Source organism: Oncorhynchus nerka, linkage group LG18, assembly GCF_034236695.1.
Source record: "Oncorhynchus nerka isolate Pitt River linkage group LG18, Oner_Uvic_2.0, whole genome shotgun sequence".
In the NCBI taxonomy this organism is placed as follows: domain Eukaryota; kingdom Metazoa; phylum Chordata; class Actinopteri; order Salmoniformes; family Salmonidae; genus Oncorhynchus; species Oncorhynchus nerka.
In genome coordinates, this window is record NC_088413.1 from 64,763,402 (window position 1) to 64,778,806 (window position 15,405).

Sequence of the window (15,405 nt, forward strand, 5' to 3'; positions counted from 1 at the left end):
ACAAATTAACTGTATATTATTGAGAGCATAGTATTAACATGTGCAGCAGGAAGACAAGAATAAGCCTAGTGTATAAAAATGTGTATTAACATTTGCTGAATGATTTTTCATTTCAAATATGAGGATGTCAAATATTTATGAATCTTCTGTTTAACTGGATATTGCATTTGATTAGACATTCACTGTGTGCCACTGCTTCTGCTTCCTCATATGTTCAAGACGCTGATATAAATGACACTCTTTGGAAAAAAGGGTTCCAAAAGGGTTCTCCGGCTGTCCCCGTAGGAGAACCCTTTTTGGTCAAAGGTAGAAACCTTTTTGGTTTCAGGTAGAACCCTTTTGGGTTCCATGTAGAACCCTCTGTGGAAAGGGTTCTTCACGAAACCCAAAAGGGTTCTACCTGGAATCAAAAGGGTTCTTCAAAGGGTTCTCCTATGGGGACAGCTGAAGAGCCACTTTAGGTTCTAGATCAGTGGTTGCTGGTGGGAGGAGCTATAGGAGGATGGGCTCATTGTAATGGCTGGAATGGAATAAATTGAACGATATCAAACAGATTAAGCATATGTAAACCACATGTTTGGCTCTGTTCCATTTATTCCATTCCAGCCATTACAATGAGCCCATCCTCCTATAGCTCCTCCCACCAGCCTCCACTGTTCTAGATATAACCTTTTTGTTGTTGTTCTAAGAGTGTATCCTTCTTTAGCGTCTGATGATCTGTGGCGTCCATCTGCAGCTTTGTGCATCTCCTGGTGAGACACATTCATATCCTCTCTCAAACTTCTACTCCCCATAGTATATATAATCCCCTTCCTCTAGCAAATTCCCCCTCTTCTCCTCAATCTCTTGTCCCCAATCTCTTCACCCTTCTTCTCCCTACCTCTCCCTCCCCAGAGAGACAGAGGGTAAGGTGTTAAGTTTACACACATGGGTCTTCCTTTGTGGGGGCTTCCCTCTCATGAAGGCGTCAGGCAGGCCGTTCTCCCCTTGGCCCTCTCCGTCACTCTGCTCGTCATAGCTCTCAAACTCGCTGGAACTCCAACCGTTGTCCAGGGAGCTGCCACAGCCCTCCTCCCCAAACTCCACATCATCATAGATCATCTCGTCTGGCTCTGAGGGATGAGGAGAAAGGGTTCAAATCAAGGGGAACAGCATTACAATCAGGGTGAAATACCTTTTCAACTGCAATGGTGCAATTTGTATTCATGTACAGTAAGTTAGCCTGACCATAAGTTAGCCTGTCAGTTCTAGTGCATCAACTGAACATTGTACAGCATAACACAGTTTGCTTAAGGGCACATCAAATGTTTCTGCTGAATAATACCAGCACATTATGTTTTAGAAATGCAAAAGAGGTAAAGACATTAATATGCAAAAGTCACAAAACGCTGTGGAAAAGAGGAATGACAGTACAATGAAAAACGGAAAGAAAGACGGACAGAATAGAAAGAGAAAAAAGGATACAGCACTGACCTGTAGTGGAGTCAGAGTTCTCTCTGGGCACGTCATCATAAATGACTTCATCTGGATCTAAATGACAAAGCAACAATGTTTGAATTAACAAGGTCTCAATGTGAAATTAAGCTTCACACAACGGACAGGATACAATCTCAGGGAAGGCAAGAGGAGAGACCCCACAAGAGCCTGGTTCCTCAAAAGGACCTAGAGGAAGGAAGTGTGTATTTTTTACTCAAGTGAATTCCCAAAGAAAACACCAAAGCGTAGTTATGCATTGTGCACGGGACAGATTCAGGCTGGACTCAGAACTTTACAATCCCTGTCCTGTTGTGTTCCAAGCAAACCAAAAAGTATAAACTAGGTAAATACAAATGGAAATAGAAAAGTAAAATAAACAGATCATTGTGGAAAATGACATATTTCTCATTGGGAAATGAAAAGAGGAGTACTTACTTTCCATCCAGGCTGTGTTTGCAGGGTCCGACACCCATTTAGACAAAGCATCCTCCTCTCTGATGGCAGGATACTCTTCACTGCAGACATTTGAATAAAATAGAGAAATAATAACCATCTGCTATTCCAACGCAAATAAACAAGTATACACATCATCACAATTTCTGGCAGATCAAGTCCAGTCTGGATGAAATAAAACAGATCAGTGAAGAAAGAGCCTGGCAAGCGAGTCACTCACATATCAACAGAAATGTTGCCTGTCCCCACCACAGTATCTGGAGGGAGAGAGAGAGAACAAAAATCTACATCGATGACTCCTTCCCTAACGTTGAATGCAGTTTGCACTAAACCTTAGATACTGCCACCAGGGGGCAGCCATCACTGAAACTAAATTAGCATCAAAGAGAAACTGAAATTGATTGATAAGGACCTCAGATTAGATTGCTCATTCAAAAAACGGCAATGATAATCTGATAACTAATACATGTTCACATATTTTCTGCTATGATAGCCTTGCATGCCACATAACATTTCCAACAGATAAACCTGACAGTATATTGGAACAATCAGTCAACGTGTTAAGATTACAACTACAGAATATACCTTTCAAAATACTTTAAAACAGGAGTAACCCTCTGTGATGTGTTGGGTAGCTTAATTACACTGCAATTTCCCCTCAGACTGGCCAAGGCACACATTTAACTACTACTGTAACATTAAAGAGAAAACAGGAAAATCGTAACAGCCAACACAGAGTTTAGCCAGTGGCTAAATTTAGTCCCCACTTCCTTGAGGAAAGGTTTTAGGAAAAATAAATGCGAAGAAGAAAGGAGAGGAAATATTTGCTGGGAGTACAGAGCATGCATGTGTCATGGCCTCTCATCCCAAAGTCAGTGGTGAAGAAGGGGGAGAGGACGGGGGAATTCCACTAAGGAGAATGAATGAGAAGAAGTTTGAACAGTTCCCACCACATTTTTTCAGTGCTCTGTTCCTACTTTTCAGTGCTCTGTTCCTACTTTTCAGTGCTCTGTTCCTACTTTTCAGTGCCCTGTTCCTACTTTTCAGTGCCCTGTTCCTACTTTTCAGTGCCCTGTTCCTACTTTTCAGTGCCCTGTTCCTACTTTTCAGTGCTCTGTTCCTACTTTTCAGTGCTCTGTTCCTACTTTTCAGTGCTCTGTTCCTACTTTTCAGTGCTCTGTTCCTACTTTTCAGTGCTCTGTTCCTACTTTTCAGTGCTCTGTTCATTGTAGGAACACTATATCGGAGTATTTCAATATGAGGTTTTCAATATGAATACAGAACAGAGTAGAAGGAATAGTAGGAATGGCTGTTCAAATCCTTCTAATTCTACATGTTTCCACCATGGATGTGTTCTTCCTTTACCCTCCTCGTCCACTGAGAAGTGTCGGATGATGACGGGCGTGGTGTAGGCTGGCGTAATGAGGGGCACACCAGAGGGGGTGGCATACCCACAGGGCACGGGCACAGAGTAGCCCGGTGGGACACAGAGGGGGCTGGCGGGGGGAACATCCTGGCCCTTCCCCTCCCTCTCCCCCTCTCCTCCTACTCTCTCAACCGGTGAGGATGAGGTAGGGACGGGCCCATGCTGCTGCTCCAGTTGCTGTAGTTGGAGGGGGGTGATTTCAATCACAGAGTAGGGGTTGACTTTCCTCTGGGAGGTGGTCCTGGGGACGGCCGGGGGAGGGTCATCACTGGACACTTCCTTATCTGCAATGGAAATGTAACACACAGTTAGTTCCAAATGATCCCCATCAACACAACACAGCTACAGTTACACACTGCTCCAAATGATCCCCACCAATACAACACAGCTACAGTTACACACTGCTCCAAATGATCCCCACCAATACAACACAGCTACAGCTACACACTGCTCCAAATGATCCCCATCAACACAGCTACAGTTACACACTGCTCCAAAGGATCCCCATCAACACAGCTACAGTTACACACTGCTCCAAATGATCCCCACCAATATAACACAGCTACAGTTACACACTGCTCCAAATGTTCCCCATTAATACAACACAGCTACAGTTACACACTGCTCCAAATGATCCCCATTAATACAACACAGCTACACACTGCTCCAAATGATCCCCACCAATACAACACAGCTACACACGGCTCCAAATGATCCCCACCAACAAAACACAGCTACACACGGCTCCAAATGATCCCCACCAACACAGCTACAGTTACACACTGCTCCAAAGGATCCCCATCAACACAGCTACAGTTACACACTCCAAATGTAACACTCCAAAGGCTCCAAATGTGCTGGAACTCATTTGTTATCAGATTACTTTGCACAATACTAAAAAGTACTGCCATAAAATTCCATGAGAGCAATTTGATGATACCACATCATGTCTATCATTGGTTAGGTGACTAAGCACTCCAACTTGCGATCATTGCAGAACACTGAAGAAGAATACTGTGACTTAAACATTTAACTTCCACTACTTCAAATCTCAGCCTGTGGGCCTTCCCTCTCTTAAGCCTTCGATCAGACCGTAGTGCGTTTATACAGTTTTACACCACACACACACCTCTTCTCGGGCCCTGTGGTCAGAAGAGATAAATCACAATACACCCACTACAGACACATATGCTGCGGAGCAAACAGTACTGGTCAGACACTGGAGAGGAGAGGGGCCTGGACTCTCAATTGGACTAGGATGTAATTGTCAGATGGGGAGAGACATAGGAACTTGGGAGGTGAGTGCTAGAGAGAGGGAAGTGCATGGAATGTGTGTTAGCAAGAGGTTGTTGGAGTCTCTTGTAAAAATGTGAGGTGAGTCTAACTGGGGCGATTGACCTCTCTCCTCTGACACACACACAGAGAGAGACAGAGAGAGACAGAGAGAGAGAGAGGTAGTGTTCTGGTGGTGTCAAGCTGTGTGTGATGAATGCCACGAGCCACCCTGAACCCGCAAGCCAGTGATACCAGGCTGGACTACACTAATGTATTTTCCAGCCTGACATGGCGCATGTGTCAGAATGAGGTAATACAACATGTGTAGGCACAAAACATGCACTAAGAATGGACTGCATGACACCAACTACTGTACAGCACCCACTCAGTGTGGAACAATGATATGGTTGTGGTGGTATATTATTTGTGTATGTTTAGGCTACAGCGAGACAGAGGATCTATCCTCAGACATCCAGGTGCTAAAGAGGAAAACTGAACAGTTGTTTTCACTAACTTGTGTTCACGGAGTCTGTTCCTACAGGAGTGGAGTCCTCTGGGGGTGGAGGAGGGGGTAAGTCACGGTCTGCACCAGCTGGGACAGATGAAGTCTTGTCCCCTTCTGCTGCTGCCACTGGAGCTGTTGTTTCTGTTGGAGCATTGGCTACCGGAGGATCCGGTGCTGATGCCACTGTGTCTGTTGTAGCCATGGCTACTGGAACTGGTGGTTCAGCTGCCACTGTGTCTGTGTCCGCTGCTGCTGCTGCTGTGAGCTCCGGGTTGGAGGGCCGGGGGTCTGGTCCTTCCTGCTGTGGGTGAGGTGCCACACCATTGATCTGGGCCTTGCCCCCGTAGTCTGGGGCTGGAGGGGCATGGGGTGGCCGGTCTGCCTCAGGAAACTCATCCCCACTGTCATCAAACTCAAACTGCTCCCCCTCTTCTTCATCGGCATAGGGCACCTCGTCCGCCAACACTAATCACAGAAAGGAGAGAGAGAGAGTTGGAGTCAGAGAAATACAGCTTACCTTTGTGTGGCGTTGGACAGAGCGAGAGAACATGAGACATATGCAAGTAGAATAAGTGAAGTTTAATCATTATGCTCAAAGATCAGCAAAAGCTCAAATGTAGTCATTTTCCCTTCTCTCCAAAAATGTGAGGTTACCGACGCCTGACCCCACTAATGTCTATTCATAGCCACACAGTGGGTGGGTGGTTGGTTGAAAAGCCAAATATGTTAAATATGAATGCAGGTTTGTAATTAGCAAAAGGGTGGGTCTGCGCTCATATTTAACTTGGTAGAGGGTCCCAACTTGACCCACCACCCACTGTGTGGTTATGAATAGACATTGGTTGAAAGAAATTGATAAGAAGATTGTGGGAGCTGTTCTGTTAGATTTCATTGCAGTCTTTGATATTATTGACCATAACCTATTGTTGAGAAAACGTATGTGTTATGGCTTTTCAACCTTTGAGGGTTTTCGTGAATGGAATCTCCTAATCCTAACCTAATCTCCTAATGTCAAACATGTAAAGTGTGGTGTACTGCAGGGCAGCTCCCTAGGCCCTCTACTCTTTTCTATTTTTACCAATGACCTGCCACTGGCATCAACCATTTACTCACCAGCAACCACAGCTAATGAAGTCACTGAAACCCTTAGCAAAAAGTTGCAGTCTGTTTGGAATGGGTGGCCAGGAATAAACTGGTCCTGAACATCTCTAAAACTAAGAGCATTGTATTGGGTATAAATCCTTCCCTAAGTTCTAGACCTCATGGTGTGGCTGATACACAAGTTGAGGAGACTAAATGACTTGGTGTTACCTTCGATTGTAAATTGCCATGGTCAAAACATATCAATTCAGTGGTTATACAAAGGGGGAGAGGTCTGGCCGTAATAAAGAAATGCTCTGCTTTTTTGACTCCACAAAGCAAGTCCTGCCGGCTCTAGTTTTATCTTATCTTGATTATTGTCCAGTCATATGGTCATGCTGCAAAGAAAGACCTAGTTAAGCTGCAGCTGGCCCAGAACAGAGCTGCACATACTGCTCTTCACTGTAATCAGAGGGCTAAACTAAAATACTATGCATGCCAGTCCCTCTTAGCAAATAATTTAAATAAGAATTTGTACTTTACTGACTTGCGTAGTTAAATAAAGGTTACACTAAGAGCATAATATTTCTACACCCTGATTGTATAATTGTAGTTTAACCAAAGCCTAAACGGAGATTCAGTGAAAATAACAAATCTCATTGATTTATCAAGACCGTTCCCCATGCTTGTCTCAGAGCAGCACCAAACGGTGCTAAAATAGTTGTAGGCTATTGCTTCACATCCTATCGCTTCTAAATTCAATATGCTCTTTAAATAAATAAGACCTATACCACTTTTAACAGCATATTACTCAACACTATTGAGACTCAAGTCACCTACGGTCGGCCTATAGTATATCGAAAAATATGACGTAACTAAATAAAAAAAAAATCGGCATTTTGAAAGAGTATTTTTATCATTATTTTATTAACGAAAACATAAAGATGCCATTATTAGCTACATTGTTTTAGTTTGAACGTGCAGACTGGCACTAAAAACAGAACAGCTGGAACGTCAGCTCCGTTATTAGTGCAATGGCCCTTAAAGTGTTGCCTGTGTGGCGGGGTGGGGATCGGGGGTCCACTCCGATCCCCTTTCCTCCTCCTCCTCCTCCCTTCCCCATGGGCTTGGTCGGTCTTCTGTGCAGGGCTCTGCGGCCCATCCGTGCCCCCTGCCCTCGTGCCTTGAACCTCGCACGCTTTCAGTGTATACAGCTGGAGAACTGCAAGGCAATACCATTGTGTGCCACTCGGGAGCCATGACCAATATATATTGTCCTGCTAATAACAGGGTTAATAATATATCTGTGAGAATATCCAAGGGGCTTTTATCTAATTCTAAATTAATAATACTAATAATAGTAATAATCGCTTTGTTTAAAAAATAACAATATTTTGGAGATTATTTAGTTTTCAAATAACGTAAAATGAGCGAGAAAAGGGCCATTCTTGAACATGGGGTGAGACATTGTTACTAATTTGTAAATAAAGCCAGTTTGTTATTTAGAATTATTTATTTCTGTTTTTAGAGGGAGAGAAACCAAAAAAACTACAGTTATCTCATGAGTCTCCCAGTCAAGGCATTGAACCAGCATCTGTAGCACCACAGCTTGCACTGCTATGCAGTATCTTAGACCGTTGCGCCACTCAGGCGCTGTATAACGTGACCAGTCGGGAGTGGCCTACAGTACTACAGTCAGAGCAAAATAATCCTTACAAAATAAAAACCTTAGTGTAACAACAGTTTTAGTAAGTAATACTGAGCAACCACTGTAGATTTGCCCACTTGCCAATGAAAGTAATCATTAAAATCATTGGCAATATCAAATGGTTTTGTAATGAACAAGCCATCTGATTCGATGAAAGATGGAGTTGAATTTGTCTTTCTGCCCATAACTTAATTTAATGTACTGGTTTCATAATACAGTTTCTTCTTATATTTGTTGAGTTTAGTCACATCATTTCTCATTTTGCAGTAAGTCAGCCAGTCAGATGTGCAGCCAGACTTATAAGCCACTCCTTTTGCCCCCATCTCTTTCAACCATACAGTTTTTCAATTCCTCATCAATCCATGGAGCCTTAACAGTTCTAACAGTCCGTTTCTTATTAGGTGCATGTTTATCAATAATTGAAATGCAGTGTCTGGATGCTCCTCATTAATCACATCAGACCAACAAATATTTGTAAGATCATCCACACGATGCAGTTCGGTGAGCAGTGGTCACACCCCCAATGACCAGAAAAAAAACACTGTTTTTCCTATGAATCCTGGGCTGCATCTCAATAGTCCAAACTGGCTTTCCTTCCTTATCTCCTTTCAGATCAATGTTGATGAAGGAATAGAGATGAAGAGAGAAAGCCACTTTCTCTCTCTGACCTAAACTGTGCTGAGGATGCATATGGAATGTAAATGTCACCACAGGCCTAATTCAGAGGACTTAAAGTGACATGGTGGCAGGTTAGAGGAAACCTGGTCTTGCTCTCCAGTTTATTGTTCTTTTCACCGCTATATGAGGTTCCTTTGGGAGGGCCGTGTGTAGGTTTAGTAACAGGGGGTTTATTCAGGTTGAGGACACCGACTGACACCATTGTGTAAGGCGTAGGAAAAAGCCTGTCAAATCAAATGGACAGCCGTTGTGCGAGCACTTCTCTTGTACTTTCTGACATACTGAATAAAGGAGGCGAATTAGGGAGAGGGGTGTAAAGAGGAGAGGACAGTCTGTAGACTAAAGAGAGAGAAAAATCCATGACATTAGAATCCCTGCTGAATGCTGGCAAAGGGTTCACAGAAGGTGACACAGTCAGAAGTCATCGGTGGTATAGATGAAAGGAATGCTCTGTATTCAGCTCATTCAAACATCCACTTCTCTCTACAGGAGTCTAAGTACATGGACTTGCTATTGGATCCAGATTCCTATTACACAGTTTCCCTATGGGAGGCAGGAGCTTCAGTTTAAGAGGTCACAACCCCATCTGAGACTGGTACTTTATCTCCCTGGCCGTGGCAGACATATCTAACAGAAACGGGCATACCTCTGCTCCTAAACATACCACAGATTTCCCACGCGACTCAGTTCCAGTACAAACACGACTGTCCTATCAGGATTCAGGTTTCCCCATGACTAGGTTAACCAAGGTAAACTCTCATATCCTGACTGTTCCTGCTAAGAAACTGAGTAAAATTCCATTTTCTCTCCTTTTCTCCAAGTGCTGGCACAATTTCCTGAATGACCAGAGGTAACAATTCAACCCTCTCATCTATATGAGAAGATTTCCTACTAAGATTTCTCAGTATAGATCTACACCTTTTTCCTTTTGACCCCTATTCACATCAGTTCCGTTTCCTGTGCTGGCTAAATACTTCCTGCTTGACTGAGTAAACTCTAAGCTGACATTTAGACAGCTGTTACTAGAAACAACACTGTCTAACATAAATACACAACGGTAAGTAAGGCTACAGGTTAGGCTCACTAACCATCAAATACATTACTCAAAAGTTACTAACCCCTCAGGCTTAAATAAGTCCTTATCCCCAGTTCCGATACACAGATCAATCACTCAGAGACCCAAAAGTCCTTGAAGCTCTACAGCACTATGAGCCCTTTAGTCTAAATCCCCATCATGACTCCCTAAGGGGTTGACAGGAAGTGTTCTAGCCCTCAGTCTGAAGTTATGACAATGGTTTGTGACTATGCTATGTGGTCTAACTGTGACCTCTGACTTCTATGTACACCCTGAAACTAAACTTTGAAGGCGCTAGAGCGGAACATTAGGAGGGAAAACCTGGAAAGAGGTGACATCTGCTGTTCCCATCTGTGATAATGAATAGCTGTGTCGGACCAGCTAGAAGGACCAGGCACAGCTAGCCACTGCCTGGAGGGATGTTTCACTGCTGAGACATGGGATGCATATTCATTCTTGTGCGTGTCTACTCTCTGACGCACAGGCTGGTCCAAGTAAAGCAGAGCGGGGTGTGATGGAACAGAGATTGTATAAAAGCTTGAACAGAGTATTCGTTTAAATTGCCCATTCAATAATTTGGTCACGATCAAGTGTAAATGATGAAGCCATGGATAGTTGGCGCTGTGAGAATGTGTGTGCCTGCAGTCTGCTCAATACTCTCTCTCTAGCACACACACACACACACACACACACACACACACACACACAGAGAAAGAGAGAAAACTAGGCCTGTCCCCAACACCCATTGTCAATTAATAACCACAATATGGATTCTGTTCCCGTGCCTCCTCTCCTCTCCTCTCTGCCACACTGCTCTGCTCAATGAGTCACTGGCTTACAATGTGCTCCAGCATCGCCACGGCAACAAGGCAAGTGGCTGCCCAGCTGGAGATGAGGCATTTCTCTGGCCTGTTCCATTCCCTGTGGTACGTGTGTGTGTGTGCGCGCGTGCCTGATGCTGCAGTATTCAGCCAGGGCTCAGATACTGAGGCACATTGTCTGCCCTTCGCAATTGTGGCACATTTCTCCTCCTCCTTCTCCTTACTCCTTCGTTCCACAGCCCACGAGCTCCAGAGAGGAATGTGTTTACACGGTCTGCCCATCATGAAAAGGCCCTCAGGGAGCTAGACTGACCATCAGTGTGTCAGTCGAAACAGACCTTTCAAACCTGTTACCATAAACACGGCTAACAGAAATATGATATATGGACCCCGATCATCATCAGCCAAAACAGCCTTTAAGACCTGTTCGTTTCAGCAACATTAACTGACTACTCAAAAACATTAACAAGAATACACAAACTGAAGTAACAAAGGGAAGTAGAGATGGTCACTACAGTCTGATAAAATCTCAGGACTGACAAGCTAAATCTACCAACGGACATGACATAATGACATTACCAAGTAGCGCCTCACTCATCTCAGCATAGAAAACCATAAACAGAGCTGTCCACAGGCCTGAGCAAGCAGCATGTGTTCTCATTGGCTACGGGGGATTTACAAGTGTTGGGAGAGATTGAGTCAGAGAGAGAGAGGGGAGGAGAAGAGGATGTTGGCATTACTTACTTTCAGGAGGCGGGGGAGGGAAGTCTTCCACAATGTCCATACTGGTTGCCGTTTCTCTGGGCATACAGGTTCCCTCAGCAGCCTGGTGGTGGTGGTGGTGGTCCTCTTCAATCACACATGGCCCTGGAGGAAACACACATGGAGGATGTCAGAGGTGTCACGCTGTGATTCACTGTACACTTATTCAATTAGCCAAGCATAGAAGAATGTTCCCAAGCATCACCAGGCCCCGAGTTTTTCCGGGCTACATGGAAAAGTTTTAGCCTAACTAGAGTTTTGCCTGGTAAGGTCACATGGTATAAGTTAGAGATTAAAACTGCCATGGACCTCACGATACTTAAGTGATGATATGATATGTATTGCGATTCTCACGATTCTCATAATTCTATATGTATTGTGATTCGATACTGCGATTTGATGTTCCAAACATATTGCTCACTATATGTCTGCTGCAGAGAAACAAGAGAGAGAAAATGTGTTTTTGATCAGTCATGGAAATAAAAGTGCTGAAAACATGCTGGCTCATTATTTAAAGAGAACAAGCTATAGGATGAAAAATACCAGACTTTTAGCGCAGATAGAGCTAACTAGCGCTAGCTAACGATACAAATCCATCAAATATAGATATAATATTGTCCCAAAGATGATGATAATAATAATAATAAGTAACTGCATTGATTTTTGCCCCCATCACTAGTATAAGTAAGTATGAGTATAAGTAAGTATGAGCATAAGTACTAATACATGGAAGAATGCCAAAAAATATACTTTTTAGATTAGTTAGCATGAAGAATGTTCCCATACATCATTTCTGTGGTATTTCCCAATGCATTACACCCCACCAATGGAAAACCAAGCAACCATTGCCAACCACATGCTCTTTATTCCAAGTTACTCAATCTCAGTCAAGTCACACCAGCAGGGGAGTGGAGAAGTGGAGCATTATGTTCCTGGCTCTTTTGTCTGAGCGCCAGACATCTGAACCACAACTAATAAAGACAAATAAAAACAACATCAAGAAACAAAAAAAATGTCCTCTCGCCCCACAAACAGTCAATTAATGTGGTGTATTTGTGTGTGTGTGTCAGAGCAGGGTTATTTGATCCACTGAGGGTAGCGTGGGGCTCCCTAGGGGAACACATATAGTTAGGGTCAGTGACCCTATGTGTGTAAACATGGTGGAGCTGACAGGTTCACACCATGGTATTTTGGTATTTTATTAGGATCCCCATTAGATGTTGCGAAAGCACCAGCTACTCTTTCTGGGGTCCACACAAAACATTACATAATACAGAACATTAAATTGACAAGAACAGAACATCAATTTAAAAATGGCACACGTAGACTATATATCAATACAAATAAACAATTTAGGTCAAATATAGGAGAGGCGTTGTACCGTGAAGTGTTGCTTTATTTGTTTTTTGAAACCAGGTTTACTGTTCATTCGAGCAATATGAGATGGAAGGGAGTTCCATTGAATAATAGCTCTATATAATACTGTACACTTTCTTTAATTTGTTCTAGATTTGGGGACTGTGAAAAGACCCTTGGCGGCATGTCTAGTAGGGTAAGTGTGTGTGTCAGAGCTGTGTGTAAATTGACTATGCAAACAATTTGGAATTTTCAACACATTCATGTTTCTTATAAAAAGATGAAGTGATGCAGTCAGTCTCTCCTCAACTCTTAGCCAAGAGAGATTGGAATGCATAGTATTTATATTATCCCTCTGATTACAATGAAGTGCAAGACGTGCAGCTCTGTTCTGGACCAGCTGCAGCTTAACTAGGCCTTTCCTTGCAACACTCGACCACACAAATGGACAATAATCAAGATAAGACTAAACTAGCACTGCAGGGCATGTTTTTTGGAGTGTGGTGTCAAACAAACAGAGCATCTCTTAATTAAGGACCGACCTCTCCCCATCATTTCAACCATTGAATCTATGTTTTGACCATGACAGTTAACAATCTATTGTCACACCAAGTAACTTAGTCTCCTCAACTTGTTCAACAGCCACACCATTCATCACCAGATTCAGCTGAGGTCTAGAACTTACAGAATGATTTATACCAAATACAATGCCCTTAGTTTTAGAGATGTTCAGGAAAAGTTTATTACTGGCCACCCATTCCTAAACAGAATACAACTCTTTGCTAAGGGTTTCAGTGACTTTATTAGCTGTGGTTGCTGATGCGTAGATGGTTGAATCATCAGTATTCATGGACACATATGCTTTGTTTAATGCCACTGGCAGGTCATAGGTAAAAATAGGAAAGAGTGGAGGGCTTAGAGAGCTGCCCTGCGGTACACCAAAGAGAAGCTCCCACAATATTCTTATATTCTTCTTTCAACCAATCATTAGTCGTTTGTGTCAGTGCAGTACATGTTGAGTGACCGTCTCTATAAGCATGCTGAATGTCTGGCTCCCCTCCAGGCATGAGGACAAAGACTTTCCTCTAGGCTCAGATTTAAGATATGACAGATAGGAGTGGGTAAAGAGTCAGCTATAGAGTCAATGCCAGGAGGTGTGTCATTATTGATCGATAACTGACAATTAACCTGTCAGTCTATGTTGTTGTTTTTTGTTTGAATTCTTTACTAGTTCGCTATGCGGGGGAAATGGCAAGACAAGCGGAACTACGTGGCTAAGAACTGTTGGAACGGGGATTATTATCGTAGCAACACAGTTTTGGAGTGAAGGCAATCCCACGCTGTGTCAGATAGGTTTTTTGTGTCTACAGGTGTAGTTTGTAAAGGTTGTAGCATATGTATGTTAGGATGGTAACGTTATAATAATTAAGGAGGAAGCGTGAATTCATGCCAAGAATAAGAAGTGTGAAGTTTTTGATTTCCTCCCTTCTGTAATAAGCAGCCAATGAGGTATTTGTGTTTAATCTAATACTGTTAAAGCTCCGGCTAAACTGTTTATGTATGTAAGCACTTCAGAGTTATACCAAGCTAATAAGTCACTCGTAAGACAAGAAAGTTGTAAGAGTGTTCTTAACTGAATTTTCATTTACTTTATAGTTCTCACGGAAGGTGATAAATCTGACAAAAAATACAGAGTAAAACCGCCAGTTAAAATCAAGGAACAGTTGTACTCGTGGTTACTGGAGGGAGCTACATACAGTATTTTTTCCACCTCTCGAACACTAACTTTACAAAATTCTAAAAACTTGCATTGCTTTCCTTTCATTATTTTATTATATTTTTATGCATGAGTACGATGGCTCACTGTTCATTGTTGGCATTTCTGCCTAAATGTGCCTACTTTGCCAATGGCGTAATCATTAAAATAATTGGCTACATCAAATGGCTTTGTGATAACTAAGCCATCTGATTCGATGAAAGTTGAATTTGTCTTTCTGCCCATAATTTAATTTAAAGTACTCCAAAGGTTTTTGATCTTGACTTCCTGTTAGGGCTACTAGTTCCCCTTTGGGAACTCACCCCACCCCCCCTGAGCTGTAATGTGGCGCAGGGAACGCAAGAAATAATCCTAAAAATATTTAACCTCCACAGAATCGCTTGAAAAATGGCTCAAATGAAAGATAAAGAAGTTATTTATCTACCCAGCAAGTCAGATTTCTAAAATGTTTTACGGCGAAAACATAGCACATATTTATGTCCAACCACCACTGCATACATACTTCATTAGCTTAGCCAAGTAGGAAAAAATATGCAATCAACAAACGCAGGATTAAAAGAAAAATAATTTCACTAACCTTTTGAAATCTTCATCAGATGACAGTAATATAACATGTTACACAGTACATTCATTTTTTTCAATAATATGCAATATATATCCATAAATATCTGTTTACAATTATGCATCGTTCAAAAAATGCTACTCCAATGTCAGGAGAAATAAATAGCTCCGGCAGATAACGTCAGCAAACAAGGAATACACATCATAAACTTTGACTAAATATGCATGTTTTACATATGTATGGCAAGATAAACTTCTTCTAAATGCAATTGCTATGTTACAATTATTTTTAACGTTACATTTGGCGTTTACTAGGCTATAATAGAGAGTCGGCGCTCTCAGTTAGCATGCTGACTCCTCTATCATGGAGTCGGCAGAAACCCAAAATGAAGACGTAAATATTCCCTTACCATGGCTGTTCTTGCTTCAGAAGACGTGGAAGGGTTAATACT

At 42.5% G+C, this 15,405-nt stretch overlaps 1 protein-coding gene across 1 annotated transcript in view; it reads right to left on the reverse strand.

Annotated features, from left to right (window-relative positions):
* Window positions 1–15,405, reverse strand: part of LOC115146340 (rho guanine nucleotide exchange factor 10-like) — an 82,608-nt gene that overhangs the window by 52,035 nt on the left and 15,168 nt on the right. The window contains 7 exon segments of the mRNA XM_029688363.2: window positions 928–1,112; window positions 1,474–1,530; window positions 1,912–1,991; window positions 2,150–2,186; window positions 3,295–3,639; window positions 5,145–5,600; window positions 11,242–11,364. Coding sequence (XP_029544223.2) covers window positions 928–1,112; window positions 1,474–1,530; window positions 1,912–1,991; window positions 2,150–2,186; window positions 3,295–3,639; window positions 5,145–5,600; window positions 11,242–11,364 — 1,283 coding nt within the window.